Raw genomic sequence first — 17,247 nt, 5'->3', positions numbered from 1 at the left:
CAAACAGCACCGTCTAAAATTATAAAGAGAATTTGAAGGGATATAAAACTATGAATATAAAATTCCATCGCATCGAGTTCTGTTGTAAGGTGAGATTTCAATTTTCGATTCGATAATACCTCAAAAATATGTTTAAAGTAATGGAGTACCTAGTAATAAACAGTATTGGATGTATCGAAATACGTATCTGGGAATTTTTGAGGATATTATTGGGGTGTTAAGGTCGAGAATTGGAGTCTATTGAGACGTCCGTCGAAATTGTGACTAAAATGAGTATGGCAACACGGGCTGGCATCTGTCAAAATTGATGACTCGTACAGAAAATCTTATTTATATATAGAAGCCAAAAATGGTTAATAGGGGAACGGTGTAGTTACATACAAACAAAAATTAAAAATGTATGTCTACACTGTAGCACTTTCGATATATTGAATGAATAATATCGAGTTTAAACATGAATGAATTGTGCCATAATTCGACGTTAAAGTTGAACATAATTACAAAACAGAACTAAAATAACTCCACTTACCCAATGCATCCGAATAAGGTTTTATTTTGCAAAACAAAAATGTTACAAGCGGTCCGAAGGAGGTTGGATGTCGCAACAGATGTCACAATGACAGATGCCGGCAAGTGTTGCCTCACGCAACAGACAATGAATGTTGTCAAACAACGATATTTTATTTTTATTATAGAACGGTTATCCTGTAAATAGATTATTGAAAATTTGAAAAATTTCATGCAAATTAAAAAGATGAAAAAAATTCTCAATTTATTTTGTATTTTTATTTTATTTCCCTGTGTTGTCAATAATGATGGTCAATTGAACACCTGATGTTGCTTTTGCGAACACTAGTATCTCAACCATGTGGCGCAGCGGTCGATGAGTCGAATGTAAAAGAAAAGACCAAGTACGATTCCAGCAAACAAATGGTAATCAAAAATTCATTGCATTATTATTTGGGAGTGTTGGCGTCGCCGAAATCTGGGATCAGTTTCTGGATACCAGCAACTCTTGAACGATACACATACGAGCCATTTACAATACTGTCAAAATCGTTGATGTCTCATCCTCTCTCAGTCGCCGTTCTGAGCCGAGCCCGTGAACCTTCAGAGGGTCGCCCTCAGCATGGTCACTTAAGGACTCGCAGTGCCTAAAGCACTCACCCGCAAGACCGGTGTGTTTGTATCAGCCGGCCCTGCCAGGCTAACACACGTATGTCCATGTTAAAAAAATAAAATACTGTCCGCATCTATTTTCCCTTAGTGATACGGCGTTTGTCGCCCATATAACTGACAGACTGGGCTGCAATAACCAAATTGCAATGACCCTGAACATAAGGATATGTAATTGTTGCATAAAGGTCGAGGTTAGTACAGTAAAGACATATTTTCGTGTGTATTACATGAGGATAATGTGGATACGAAATTATAGGCTATCCATATTAACTTTTTAACCCGGGCGAAGCAAGGAGCGGGAATTATTAGTTCCCTATATATCCATTTACGTACGTCTCTAGTTTTGCACATATTGGGGCGATTTTGCCAATTTTTCTCTCTCGATTCTTTATATTGAGATGGTTATGCTAAAAGGTTTTTTCCATTTCTTTTTACTTGTTTGTGTGGTATAGATCTCGTATGCGTGCGAATAGTTACATTCCATTTTTTTCTCTATCAAAGATCAAGTTATTAATTAGATTATAGCAAATGTAAAGCATTGTGAGACTATATCTAATGTCTCAGACTTGTGTAGTTTTATGTAAATCAAGATTTTGAGTTCATATCCTGAACGTCCCACTTTGAAACTAGCAATTCTTATCTCAAACAGTCCAATAAAAGCAAGCAACACATCTCACCTTTATCACCAAATGGATAGGCAGAGATGCAACCAGGTCATTCAGTTTCGTGCCATATTTGTTCCGTCAAATGATATGCGGGGCGATCTGTCGTCGTATCAGGCACAAATTCCAGACTCCAGACTGATACTTAGCTACACATCAAACATTACATGAGATTCGGACACGAGACAGCGTTGTCGCACCAAACTACGTTAAGACAACTAAAAGCTAATATAATGAACTGACCAAAATCAGGTGCAACACAGCGTACACTTGCACAACCCAGTTCATCCCAGAGTCATCTCGGCTCTGTATCGAAATGCTTTTGAAATCTCGGAGAAGGGCGGTCTCAGTGTCGTAACAGACCCGCGCGGACGGCCGCCGCGCTGCGCCACGCTAGTGCTGCAATGTTTGTTACTGTGTTTGTGTGTGCGTTGCCCTGGGTCGCCGGGAGTGTTGTGCGGTTAAATGGTATGTAAATGTATTTTAATCAGATGTTATATTGTATTGTATATTTGATAACATTTGTTAAAAGTTTACTTTTTTTTATGTTGGTAATGCCATGTTAAATAAACTATTTTGAAAATAAATAGGACTAAATAAAATTATAATCAAAATATGTTAAGGAAAGCTGTTATATTCTCCGTCAAAATTATTAAATATACGAATCAAAATGATAGACTATAGAGTTTAATATAGACAACATGAAATAAAATTATAATCAAAATATGTAAAGGAAAGCTGTTATATTCTGCCACAAATTATTGAATATTCGAACCCAAAATTATAGACTTTAAAGTGTAATTTAGACAATAATTTTAAACTATTTTCTCTCTCGCTTGATGTAAAAAGTATCTAACAACATAAAAATCTATACAACAAACAAAAGCTTTAATAGATGTTATCTCTAATGTGTTGGCTAAATAACTACTTATTCCTACAATTGAAAAGTAAAAAATTATTAATCTATTCAAACTTATGTAAAATCTAAATAGAAGAAGTCTTATAAGAATGGTAAAGTGCGCGAAACTGACAATGCTGGTTTCCAACTATGACCAAAACTCATACCTGTATTCCTAAAGGGCTAGGATCAAAACCCACAAGATTTGTATTTTTTCCCTCACATAATAATAGATATAGTACTTAGTAGCATAACGATAGGGCGACCAGACCGGCAAAATGGCCACGGATTCAGGAGACCTCAAAATGTTATAAAATTTATTTAGGTTTTATAGGTATTGGCACCTAGAGGGAATCAATCTACACAGGTGCAGATTGTGTAAGTTGGAAGGGGCCCATTTGATTGTTACGGGCCCTTTACGGTGTAGTTGACGCCAATTACGCCACTGACAGTCCTACTGCCATATCGAGTACAAATTTATGGACTGGTTTGATATATGTTAGTGTATTACTGGGTTAAATATATAGATATTTCTTACCTGATAGCGAACTATCTCGTGAAAATCTCCACATAGTGACTCGTACTAAGCCTTTAAAACCAGATGTTTATCCAGTAATCTACTAATGTAGACGAGAAGTATCGTCTCTCATTGATCCACATTATATTTGGACATCTCTGTACATTTTTGGGTGCAGTGAAGTAATATTACCGTAATAAGATAAAATAACCTTTATCTTAAAGGAATAAGGTCTTAAACAAACACATCACTTAAACCGAGCAGTTTACATATTAATAGTTTCCAACGCAAAACATAAAACGGTAATGTTACGCGTATTTCTTAACCGTTTTCCTTCACCTTTCGAATGCGCCAATATTGACTCGGCTTGCGAAAACTCGTACCTACATAAATGTGGACTAATGCAACGTAAACACAAATAAATATAAATATTTAGTTATGTACAAATAGGCGTTTGACATGTTACACCAAACAACTATAAACAGAATATTTCAAATAAACTAAGATTAATACAACTAGCCAGTGCCGGATTTATATTTTTTATGAGTGTAGGCCACTTTATTTCCGCCGCCCCGTGTAGGTAGGTGTATGTATGTATGTATGTGTGTAGATTTCTAAAAGACTTGATAATTTTCCGTTTGTATTGTGGAAGGCACTAAAGTTAAATAAGCGAATGATTAATTAAATCGAGTGAGCGTCCTCTGAAATCTGCAGCCCCTAAGAGGCTCCCGCCCATAGGCTGGGGCTTATGCGGCCTATTTACAAATCCAGGACTGCAACTAGCACAAGCAGAGAGAAATACAAAACAAATATCGAAATAGGGGTAAGAGAGAAAAATAGAAGATTAGAAATAAAAATGGAAGAATACCTTAACGATAAAAATCAATATCGAAAGGCTGCGAAATCGATGAGATCCCTCGTTTTCTCAATGGACGTGAGGACACCCTATATGTATCCTCTTATCTCTACGCCGACGAATTTCGCGATCCTCTTTTTTTATTTGGCTGTATAATGAGGTAAGTCGATAGACTGATATACGTCACAGCTGCTGAGAAATAGGAGGTTGTTAGCAACAAGAACTTCTCATAAAATAATATGCGTTTATAAATATTAAACAACAGATTTAGTTAAAATTATTTATTTTATAACGTCCAACGTTGCTAAGGCAATACTTTGTCTATTTTTCCTATTCAATAATAATTATTAATTTATATTTTTTAATTTCATTTGTAGTAATATTTATACAGCATATTATTCCAAATTAAAGTGCATTAGTATTTATGCAAATTTATTATTTAATTAATTTTATTTTCAGGTGGTACAATAAACATAAGTTTTTCGTCCACAAATATTAATTGTTACATATTTTTAAAAAGCATTTCTCACATGATAGAATGAAAATAACCTCGACTAATCGTAAGTATCATTTATATCCAACCCTTCGACCACACCGGCGTGATCTTATATACATATGTCAATGCCGCTAATAGCACAACAAATCGATTATTATTTACTATGTACATGATTGTAGTGAGGAGTATTAGTTTTCTTTGTTAATATTTTGCAATTACCAACGACCTTAGAGGCACTTGCATCAACGTTAACAAGATTACTTAAAATAAATTCTATTTGTAATTTTAAATGTGATGTAGCCATTTTTGATTATAATCTCTGCAGCATTATCCTGTCAAAGTGAACTAAGATGATATTTTAATTATTAAAATACTTTGTTTTAAATTCGATGTCGCAGAAGAAAGGGTCGACAAATCATAAGCGGCCGCTTCTCAGTCGTGGAACAATAAATAATTATTTCTATTATACGTAATTATTATTGCTATGGATACGACTATGCTTGGTGTTTTTCTACGTGATCGCATCAGAAATGAGGAGATCTATAGAAGAACGAAAGTAACCGACGTAGTCCATCGGATTAGCACGCTGAATTGGCAGTGGGCAGGGCACATAGCTCACAGAACTGATGGCCAATGGAGCACGGAGGTTCTAGAGTGGAGGCCACGAACTGGCAAGCGCGAGGTGGACAGCTATACTAATAAAAGTCGCAAGAGGTCGCTGGATGCGGGCTGCGCCCAAGAGGTCGGTCTGGAAATCTTTGGGGAAGCCCCATGTTCAGGATTGGACATTCTGCGAATGATGATGATGATTGTATAAAATTTCATTTATCAAAATATTTTTATGCATAGCATATTAAAATTGTTCAGGATTCAATGACATTTTAGTTCTATATGTAGTAGATTAATATGACTTTTATTCTTGGTTTTCAGAGACGACATTAGACTCCCTGCCTCCATTGTACGGGCTGGACGACTGGACACAATGCCGGCGCCGCGGCGACGTCTACTGCATGGTGGAGGCCGCACTGCTCGCCCCTGCGTCTTCGTATCTACTGGATATATTGAAGGTATTCATTTTTCTTTCATACGGGCATTGTATAGTAATCATCAGCCCCTGATGGTAAGTGGAGTGAGGTCGAGCTGATATTGTGTTGATTAACGAGAGATGTTTATCCCTAGCTAGTTGACACAATTATGCCGGCCTGCTATTTATAAACATAGGAAAGTGGCTTCATCAACTTAAGCTACTGGCGGTATCATAGTAGTGTTTCCCGGCAATGCAGCACAGCGTATTCGCAACGCCTAACTTTTACATCAAAATTACCACAATATGTATGACTATTTTTAAAACACATTTTCCCAAGCGTAGAAGTACTCCTCTACTATATATCTAGACGGTAAATAGCCCTGAATCCATTACGCTTACTTAGTGCGGGTTATCAGATTACTACGAAATTCTTATCGAAATCTCCAAAGCTGCATGTTTACTTACATTGTTTTCTTTAATCTTATTAAATAGATAGGTTTGACGCATAACATTACTACTCTACCCACCCCTCCGTGATAGTGGGCTTGTTTAGTATGTGGCACTATGCCTGCAAGACCTTGGGTCGAGTCCGTACGTGCGGTAACGGTGTAATGCGGGCCGCGGTCGGATTCCATTCACCTTGCAAGTGACATCAGCTTACGAGTCAAGGAGATGCTACTGGTAAAGGCTAGGACTTTAGCTCTGGGTTCTAATACCTAGATTTTAAGTTTAGTGTATCGAGCCTTTTGATTCATTTAAGCCTTACTATATTTACACATTGTATATTTATTTTGGTGTTAAATATTATATTAATGCGTTAACAAATTACGTAAATTGTCTCTTCTTTGTAGTGGCAACGATCTGTGGACATTTTCTTAGAACTGAAACTCTGAAGGGAAGATGTTAGACAAGCGTCCTATCGTAAAAACAAAGCTATTTTTTTCTCAAACTGGTTTAGAAGAATATGTAGCGTAGATTTCATTTTGTAATGATATAAGGGTAGACGGAACAGGAGTGGACTTTATTATTGGAAATAGTTTGAAATAAGTCAAAGTTAGTCTGAGCCAAACATAAAAAGAGTAAAAAAACTTTTATTCTAAGATTTTTTTTCAATAAGCGTCATTTTCGCAGTAAGTCTACCGTATTTTATAAATTATTTTCGTTATAAATCCGAATACCAAATCCTTACCCTTATTTAAAATTTTACTTTAATAATAATAATTTTATATAACACAGGTAATGCTTACATCTTATAAAACAAAATCGCCGCCACGTCAGTTTGTATAAACGCATTAAACACAAAAAACTACTGAACGGATATCGATGAAATATGTTATTGATATATATAGACTCTATTAATCCCTGGAAAAAAATAACGGACTTTTCTCCAGGAAAAACTCTTTCACGCGAGCGAATCCGCAACCAAAAGCTTGTTACAAATATAACATTTTGGTACACTCTACTGAACTGAGTTCCTACCTGTATGTAAGGAGATAGTTTCTACCTTATAACAAAAAGGTTCAAACAATAATAACCGGTGACGAAGAGTTCATTATCTATCAGGCTAACTTTAAATTTTGTGGGTTTAAGCACAAACTATAGGGTATAAATTCGTTTGTATTATATCTGTACTTCTTCAGCCTTTGGAAGTCAATTGTTGAATGTATGCCTCCCAAGATGATTTCCAGACCAAACTCTTAGAAATGGTCTGCATATTGTATTGTATCTCAGCCTTAAATAATATTAACATATTATAGGTTAAAAGTAAACGTTTGTAATAGATTGTTGTTTCAAGGCGCCCGTCCTCTCGATCTATGTTTGGAATCTTAAGTATGTTTGTAAATTATAAATGTTTTATTTAGATAAACATAATGGCTATTTTAAGCCAATCGATTCCTAACGTAATAGGTATGTAGCTAGGCTTGCTGAAGGTACCACCGGGTCACCGGGTACACAGGGTGTTAAACCCACCATAGTGGCCCACGTAAGTTTGTCGCGTTCCGAAATCGGCCTGTGTATATTCGGTTCCAACACGCGTAATTGTGTCGACTACCGAGGAGTCATCATTACTCGTCAGTCGAAATTTTATTGGACCCTACTCTATTTAAAATCAGACGCAGTGGGGCCACTTTGGGGTGTCCGTATAAAAAATGGTGTTATTAATTGTTGATGTGTGGTAATGTGAAAAGATAGTATTTTTAACTCTAATTATTTTCGTTGCTGGTTTAGACATATAAGTGTCTTGAGATTACTGGTGGTAGGTCTCTCATATGTGAGAGTCCGCCTGGGTAGATACCATCGCAATGTCTATATACCGGGAAGCAGCAATGTGTAGTCACTGTTGTGTTCCGGTTTGAAGGACATTGTAGCCAGTGTAACTACTAGACATAATGAGAGTTAACATATAATGTCTCAGGATGGCGAGGGCAGTGGAATACCCAACAATACTTTGTTATTCAAGGTGTTGGTGTTTCTACTGTTTATGGGCGGTTGTATCGCTTACCATCAGGCGAACGGCGAGCTCGTCTCGTCATTCAAAGCAATAAAAAAAAATGATTCGGTGAACTTCTGCTCGGTGGTGTAAAATGCGTGCCACTGACTGCCAGGGTTACAAGAATTATAGTGGTGGGTGTGGGTGGAATCGTCTTGGTGTTTTTCCTCTGTGAAATAATTTGGACGATATACAAGGACAAAAATAACAAATTCATAGAGAAGACGAAATAGTAATTAGCTTAAACAATTACCTACAATGTTTATTGCAAATTATTGCTTTGAATAACGAGTCGAGCTTGCCATTTGTCTGATGTTAAGCGATACAACATAAACAGTAAAAACAAAACCCAACAAATTACACTGCGCTTGCCATCCTGAGACGTGAGAAGTTAAGTCTTACTATGTCCTGGCTACAATGTTCTTCAAACCGGAACACAACAGTGACTACATACTGGTGCTTGGTGGCAAAAATAGACACATACCCAGGCATACTCCACATATGTATGAGAGATTTACCAGCAGTACCATACAGTATCAGTCAGTAGATTTGAAAATGTCCCGCTATCTATAAATACTTCGCAACGAAACTAGATCGAATGCAAACTAATAAATACGAATGTTTACATTCAGATATTGGCAAAGGCAATAACAAACTGCCTCACACTAGTTATTGCTAAAACTGTGTCCGAGTCGCGGCCTTCGGAACCACTCGCTATGGGAAAGTGTTTGAACTTTGTCCGTGTGTTTTGCAACGCGTTTATATTTATGTATGTGAAACATTACTAACTTTACAACAAGTATTTTTAGTAAAATACGTAATGATTGTACATAATTAATAATAAAACAAAGATGTTATTTCGATTTATGATATATTATTCACTAGCTTTTGGTCGTGGCTTCGCTTGCGTGGAATTTGGTTTGTGACAAACATAAAAAATTGCCCATTTTATATTAGTGTTCAAGCTTACTACGTATAAAATAATATCAAAATAGGATATGCTGAAAGCTTAACAGACACATAAATAGAGTTATGTTCGCATTTACATTATTAGTATGGACAGGTTTTGTAAATTCTTAGCTTTCGTTGATGTCTTTTCTATGAGGAAAAATCTCACTGTGCGCTTGTCGCTATGAAAATCAGACTATGATGTTTAAATTGTATTCATCAGTGTATCGAACATTTAAATACCCAAACTCTATATCATGCGTTATTTGGCCAATCCAATATTTGTATAGTAAATACACAAAGTCGACATTGCTTTGGCTGAAAGCCGCAAATATAAATTACGCCATTGGAAGAACAGAAACCAAACATTTTCACAAACTATTCTGCCTTAACGTATTTTTTTACATTTCCAGAGCTATTCCAACCAGACGCTCAAGCACTACAACCGGACACTAATCCACCGCGGCGTGTGCGTCACGCGGTGCTCCGATTTCAGCGACACCTCGTGGGAGAGCGCCGCTCAGCTCTGCGTCAACCGCAGTTTGAGTTCTTATGGGCTACAGGTCAGGAATTCCATCTTTAAAGAGAACGAGCAAAGCATTATCACCTTTAAGTACTGCACTTCTAATACGACCCTTTAAATTTGAAAACAATTTTACGACACTTGAAACTGGCATTGAACTTGGCATGGCTATGCCGACCATCTGGGAATGCTTGTATCTTCGGTCGGTTGACACTTTCTTTCGGCTTCACTTCGCTTAACATAAAATGTAGGGAAGCCACTTTGCCCAGCCACAAAAAAAAGTATAGACATTAGAGAAGAAATTGTCGAGTTGGTTCTATTGTCGTGGGCTAATGTCTGTAAGCTTAACAACCAGAGTAATTGTGAGGGCGCTGCCGGTCTTTAAAGTCCGAAATGGGTGCTGACTAGTGTGAGCCACAAAACCTTTAAGCGAGCAGAGTACTATACAGATCAAGATTGTTGACAAAAATATTTCTATATGCACAGATGAAATTAAACATAATGAATATGCAGGCGCAAAATAAATTGTTACGTTTTATTAACATTGCAGGCGCAAGTGCAGTCAGTGGAGTGGTGTACGTCGGTGGGGGAGGAGGTCCCCACCAGTGCTGCGGCGCGGGCGCTGGCGGTGTTCTGCACGGCGCTGGTGGCCCTCGCATGCCTCGCTACAGCGCTGCACGTGCTCGGAGACCGCTGCGTTAAAGCTGATGGTATCTCCAATCCTTTTTATACTAAAAAATATAATTACTTACTGCCTTGGTGGCGTAGTTGTAGTACAGCATGACTGGTTTATTGGGGTCTCGGGTTCGATCCCCGGGTCGGGCGAAGTGATATCGGGGTTTTATACTTGGTATCAGCTTGGAATCTGGAATTTATACGCGATATGACGAGAAGCTCGCCTTCAACCACATCATAAGATGGAATATACATACGGCCGAAAGTGTGTGCACCAGTTGTACCTCTGCCTACGCTTTCGGCAAATAAAAGGCGGCTAATAAAAGGCATTAGTGTGTAAATAATTCGTCTAGTATGATTATGCTGATAACAATCATTCGCTTACTCATCAAAAGTATTTGAAAGTCACAGTTTGCGTTTGCATTTCATATTGTGAGGGAGATTCGGGAGGTTAAACCGACTAATCCTTCGGATAGGCCCTTCTGCAATTTATATTCCTGTCTGTAAATCGCGAACAAAGTATTCATAATTTATTTGATACTGTTGTTCTTCCTGAATGATGGAAATCATCTATCTTACACACTTCTGTTATGTATTGCATGCACCAGATGTGACAATAAAACGTTTTTATTTTTTTATTTCTATGCTCGAGTGCCGATCTGTTTTAAAAAAAATTGCTTCTGAGGCTGAGGTATTTTTATTGACTGTTATCACATTACTATAAGCCTATTTTAATTAGTTTTTTTTTTCAGGTAACAAATATTTAATGGCATTTTCTCTAAAACGCAATTGGGATATATTAACATATGACAGATCGAAACCAAGAACAGACGAGAGGATGAAAGATGTCGCTTGCTTAGAAGGAATTCGGTACGTACCCTTGTTATGTCTTTATACTTCTTTATACTTATTGCCATCAAGAAATTCTCTAAATCTATACATATTATAAAAATCCCCAAAACTGTCTGTATGTATGTAATCGATTTTCTCAAAATCTACTAAACGGATTTTTGTACGGTTTTTACTAAAATATAGTGCAATTCTTGAGGAAGATGTATGTAAATTACGGTTTTATGTTAATTGACTTAAATACAACGATTACTATTGAAGAAGTCGCGTGGTTGTAAAAAATCTCTTGGGCCAGGATTTACGCAGACAAACCTTTGTGACACACTGATTTCTACGCAGGCGAAGTCGCGGGTACAATTAGTAGTGAATACATAAATGATACAATTCTAATTTATTTATTGTATTTTTACAGGTTCTTAGGAATGCAGTGTGTGATATTTTCTCATGTTTTATTAATATTTATTTATTCATACATCGACAACCCGGAATACATAGAACACGTGAGTGCACTTTATTGTATATATTACTGTCGCAACGTTCGGTTTAAATATAACTTTATTATCTTACTGAATTATAATAGGTTAGTATCCAATATCAAAATAGAACACTGTATGCAAATCTCGCTTTACGCTACGTTAGTCAATTCAGACATTAGAGAAATTAAGTGTTATAATATTTAGAAGAGTGGTCGCCTTATATAACTCGAGGACCCGGACATGAATAAAAATGATTATTGTTGGTTATCAAATAGGTGACAGAAAATAGATCGCACAAGGCTCTACGCGAGGTCGTTGTAAACGTGAGGGCAGTTCCTGGTTCGCTCTCTCTTAAGGCCGCTACTGCCCTACAAAAACGCTGCACGATGTCCAAATGATAGTGCTGATATGTTTTCGTCAGATATGATAGCTCAGGAGAGCATATATACAATAATACTGTGGCAACTCTTACATAATTCTTACAGCATTAGTAACTTTATTATTAAATATATGTAGCTCAATGATTGATTGTTTCTTCACAGATGTACGACCAGTTCGGATGGCAGGCGATATTTAATTCTCCGCTGTGGTTGCAAGCCTTCTTCTCCATCTCAGGCTTCCTCACGGCATATACAGTCCTGTTAACTTGCGACGCGCAACCAGTCACGCTCGTCAAGTGCTTCCTCTCTGTAGTCAACCGGTGGATCAGGTTTGAACCAGTTTATTTATAATTTGACGTGTCATATTATGTTTCCATAGCCTCAGTAACGAAGATGTAAAAGGATACAGCGAGTTCATCTTTTAACAAGTTCTTGTTTCGCATCTGGGTTTCGAACTAGAATTTATTTTAGGTGAACTAGGAAATCTCTGCTAATAGTATGTTACTCAGAATTGTTTGCTCTGGTCGGTAAAATGATTGCAATGCACTCAAATGATTTTGTTGTCGTAATTAAATGCTAAAGTTCAAGGAACCAACATCAGAGATTTATACATACTTGTTGTCGTCCAATGATTAAAATTCGACTATCGATAATATATTTGTAATACGAATTAGACATACATTTTCTGTTTTTAACGTATTAAAATATCGATAATATGTAGTCTGTATAAAAAACTATCAGTTTTTTTCTCTATATACACAGTAGTTTATACGATAAACTCATTTTAAAAAAAAGCGACACAAGAGTTTTTTGCTTGTCCATCTCAGGCAAGAACTGCTTTCCGTACTGGTAATATAGTTCATATTGACGGAATCTAATTATTTAAATTATAATCTTTAACAAATATTTTTTTTAATTTCATTTCATTTGTGTTAACTAGATTTGAACCTTCTTTTTGTTCAGGTTAACTCCCCTGGCCCTATTTGCGTTATGGTTCACGATAGCGTGGTTGCCGCTGCTGGGCGCGGGCCCGCAGTGGGCGTGGCTGGTGGCGCGCGAGGCGCACGAGTGCTCCGACCGGTGGTGGTACCACGCGCTATACGTGCATAACCACCTGCCAACCGGCAAGTTCTGCATGGGACATACTTGGTGAGATGAAATGAGAACCTCTTGATTTCTTATATAAGTGCACGACAAAGTGACCCCACTGAAGCTGATGGTAAGTGGAGAGGGTCTAATAGAATGTCGACTGACGAGAGATGATTACCCCTGGACAAACGACACAATTATGCCGGCCTGTTAGAACCGGATATACACAATTTGATCCCGGAACGCGATACACTTACGTGGGCCGCAATGGCGGCTTTTAACATCTTGTGTATGGTGGTGGCTATCGCGGCGGATATAAAATATATGCTACTACTAACAAAATTTGGTTACTTGATGTCCGTGCCGTAGAGGAAAATTATTTTAGAATACATTGTCATGTTGCTGTTTTAAGCTTTGCACGGTTATTTGAATACATTACATCTTATATTGAGGACGGTTCAAATAATGATTACTCCAAATAGTTCTTGAGTCTTTTAACTATTATCAGAATTAGCTATCTTACTAGATGTATCCCATTGATGATAACTCGCGACAAATTATTATATAAGCAATTATATACTTTATTTATTTAAATTAAATTAACAAATGGTTTGCATCAAATGACAATATTAGGTACAAATAAAAAAAAAATACTTACAATGTAAACAATCTCACACACGCTCGAAGAATCTCAAGTATTTTTTTTTTTTAATCTTTATTTAAGGAGCTTGGTCGTTATTTCACGACTATGTCGCTCCGTACGTCCACTTTTATCCATGCCTACTATTTTTTTATAAAATCAAAATATTTTTTTAATAAGCCTTTAGCCTCTTCCGATACTGGAATGGACAAAAAGCTATTTATGCTGCCCACATTAAAGCTCAAAGTATGAGGCCCACTCCGCACACACTTCGACAAAACATGAATTAAGTCATCTCTTACTCCACAGTCAGAGCAGTTTGGGGAGTTTGACGCCTGCATAAGATGCTTAAACATATTTGTCGGAATATGCCCAGAGCGGAGCCTCATTACTGCCACTAGCTCTTGTCTGCTCAAAGTACAATCAGTAATCCTTGGAGATTGTAACGGCTCAGGTTGAATCGTGCGTTACCATATGCCTTTTTCTTGGGAGCGTTTATCAAAAAACTCATTCCACAGTTGGATACAGTGACGCATACTTGTGTTAACAATTCCGTGAAATGTGGTGCAGGATTTAAAAATATACCCTCCGTCGTCGCTTCTTTAGCTAATAAAATCTCAAGTATTCATAAATATAATATACAACTGGTATTCCACTAGTAGTACATGTTTAATTAAACTGATTATTTTAATTATTTTTGTATCATAATACTGAAGTTTTTATATAAAAATTATTAGTTTATTTTAGTATAAATAAATTATTCGTGCCAGGTATTTAGCAGCCGATATGCAACTCCATATAATAGGCATTCTCCTGATTGCGTTCCTGATGAAGTACCGCAAGGCCACGGTGCCTGTGCTACTGGCGATGGTACTGGGCTCGGCAGCAGCGTCGGGCCTGCTAGTCTACTGGTACCGGTTGATGCCCATCATCACTGCGCAGACGCCTGAGTGAGTCATAAGAAGCGTTTAAATCCTCTCATTTTTTAAATTTTACTCCATCTTCTTGCGGGTGGGTAATCCCCTAATTCTACTCCCTATGGCCCTATCAGCCCAGGTGGTCCAACTAAGACTTTGAGAACCTAAAGATCCTCGAAGATCTTTACCCAACATATTGACAACTATTATAAAATGTCATCAATTATTAACATGGCACAATATTTTCCACGTTTAGAGTCCTGCGCACGATGTTTGCCGGTTCCAAGATCCTGACGCTGATATACGTCCCGTGCTGGATGAACCTGCCGGGCTATGTGGGAGGCATCGCCACCGCTTTCCTCCTCCATCACAACCAGGTTAATGCAGCCAAGATCGACCAGAAAAAAGTGAGTCATCTTCTGCGGCATTTTCGTAAACATCAATACAACATGGATCTATATCCATGTTGTAGGTATAATTAGATATCTTTTAATGTTGGTCAATTGATCAGAAAAATGTGACTCACCTTCTAAATGGCTTTTGTGAACTCCAACATTTACTTACAGGTTTGATACTGAGATATAATTAGTGGATATCGAATTGTTCTATTTTTATTTTTGTTACATCATTATACTAGTGACGATAATTACTAGTCTATAGTTAGATCAATCAGGGTCACACTACGACCTCTCAAAAACTGACGTTAAGCGTCAAAGAGATTGTTTGTGCCCTACAAATATATTTTTCATAATTTCCTCACCTTTTCCATGAAGATCAGTAACATCAGTATGATTTCTTTGATATTACCAATAGTCTTAGAAGGCAGTGAATACTTTCCATCAGGCATTAATATCTGTTATCCAGTTGATAATTAAATATACAATATTGAATCATTTGGGAAAAAAATCTGTTATCCTAGTTTCATGTCTTTTTAAAAACATTTATTTTTAAAATTTACAAATCCATATAATTTTTCTTGGTTTGAAATTTAATCATTGTTTGTAGTGGTTCAACCTACTGTTCCACGTGTCGCTGATAGTGGGCGGGTGCGTGGTGCTCGCCGGGACGGTGTTCCTGGACGACTCCCCTCCCCCGCTCTGGGCGTCGGCGGTGTACGCCGCGTTGGACCGCACTCTAGTCGCGGTCTGCTTCAACATATTTATGTTGGGGTGCGTTTGTGGGTGTAAATGTAAGTATTTTTTTATGTAATTTTACAAAAACAATAGTTAAGTTTATGTTAAACAACTTGTAACACTAGCAAGATCGAATTTTGAAGTTCTACATCGTACTTTATTGTGGCGACACGCTAAGACATTAAATGTTATGTTTCAATGCTGAGCAATCGTGTACTCGTATAATAAACAAAGCCAGTGCGTTATGTCTTTCTTATCGGGACACAAAAAATACTGCTTAGTGGTCGAAAAAGCTAAAGCAGTATTTACTTGAACATATTTTCGCAAATAAAAAAATGTAGACACTAAACTTCAGGGAGTAAAGTTGATATTCGATTTTTTCTCTCCAGCTGTGTTCAGAGGGCTGCTAGAGTGGCGAGGGTTCCACATCCTGGGCCGGTTGTCGTACTGCGTGTTCCTCATACACTTCATAGTGCTGCGCCTGATTCTAGCCGGCAACACGCAACTCGGACACGCCTCTATATTGGCAATGGTGAATATTCCAAGAGCTATTTAATTCTCATTGTTCCTTCTATTTACATGTTTATTTCGGTAATCAGGGCTTACGTAGGTAACGGAATCTGAAGTGGATATTTTTTATTGTCGTGATGATGACGAGCAACACAGTTTCCTGAGGGTAAGCCCGTATACAGTAGATCATCTAGAAACTTGAACTATAAATACATGCCGTCGATCGCGCTAGTCAACCTTAGACATTAGTCTCATAATGTTCAGTAAGTTCATGGCATTGATCGTTATTTATATGGAACATAGCATTAAATATTTAGATACTGTTTATCTAGAGAGTGTACCACTTAAGCCTGGAGTAAAGCTGTTCTTTTATATACAAAGTTGTAATTTATGTGAAAATGATTTGTCCTATTGTTTTTTTTTACTACGGGGCTGGCATAGTCTCCTAAGAGACTCAAAGCCTCTAAACAAATAAAGAGAAAAATAAAGTCCTGAGTGTATGTGTATGAATCTGTAAATGTGTCCAGGTCTCTTTGCTAGTGACGTCATCAGTGCTCTCGTACCTGGTGTCGGTGCCGCTGTGCCTGCTCGTGGAGCTGCCCGCGCTGCAGCTGTGGCGCGCGCTGACGGGCGAGCCGCCCCGCGCCCGCGCGCGCGCACCGCACCCCGCCGCGCCCCCGCAGCCAGTCGTCAAACCTTTCGACCTTGTAGCCCATATCCGAAGACGCCATGAATTTTGTTAATAAATTATATTAGTTGTACTGTTTGTTTATATTTGTAATAAGATTAAATGTTGACACATTGTGTTCTAATTTCGAGCTGGGTATTACCAGATGTTACATCTATGCTTGGGTAAACAATCAATGTCAAACAGAAATTTGTAATTTCTGGTAGCATAAAGGCTTTATTGCTAATGCTCTTACGTAGCCAATAGTTCTGCAAGTTTAATTCATTTCTAAGGTAAGTACTTGATAACGATTC

The 17,247-nt window shown here is 37.6% G+C and overlaps 1 protein-coding gene across 1 annotated transcript; it reads left to right on the top strand.

Annotated features, from left to right (window-relative positions):
• The first annotated feature begins 2,174 nt into the window (after positions 1 to 2,174).
• LOC115451050 (nose resistant to fluoxetine protein 6) lies at positions 2,175 to 17,009 on the top strand. The gene is made up of 13 exons (XM_030179243.2): positions 2,175 to 2,309; positions 5,539 to 5,675; positions 9,488 to 9,637; positions 10,148 to 10,307; positions 11,025 to 11,142; positions 11,534 to 11,621; positions 12,140 to 12,306; positions 12,941 to 13,126; positions 14,477 to 14,656; positions 14,880 to 15,030; positions 15,629 to 15,812; positions 16,146 to 16,288; positions 16,794 to 17,009. Exons 1-13 carry the CDS (start codon positions 2,246 to 2,248, stop codon positions 17,007 to 17,009), a joined length of 1,944 nt encoding a protein of 647 aa, XP_030035103.2. The 5' UTR covers positions 2,175 to 2,245.
• The last annotated feature ends 238 nt before the right edge of the window (positions 17,010 to 17,247 follow it).

This window comes from Manduca sexta, chromosome 16 (assembly GCF_014839805.1).
Source record: "Manduca sexta isolate Smith_Timp_Sample1 chromosome 16, JHU_Msex_v1.0, whole genome shotgun sequence".
In the NCBI taxonomy this organism is placed as follows: domain Eukaryota; kingdom Metazoa; phylum Arthropoda; class Insecta; order Lepidoptera; family Sphingidae; genus Manduca; species Manduca sexta.
This window is presented reverse-complemented; position numbering and strand designations above follow the sequence as displayed.

Bases quoted from the DNA above. Each gene is read 5' to 3' on its own strand.
- LOC115451050 (XM_030179243.2), top strand. From the start codon at position 2,246: ATGTTTGTTACTGTGTTTGTGTGTGCGTTGCCCTGGGTCGCCGGGAGT. The intron at 5,676-9,487 runs GTATTCATTTTT...TTACATTTCCAG, and splicing joins ATCTACTGGATATATTGAAG to AGCTATTCCAACCAGACGCT. The intron at 14,657-14,879 runs GTGAGTCATAAG...TTCCACGTTTAG, and splicing joins ATCACTGCGCAGACGCCTGA to AGTCCTGCGCACGATGTTTG.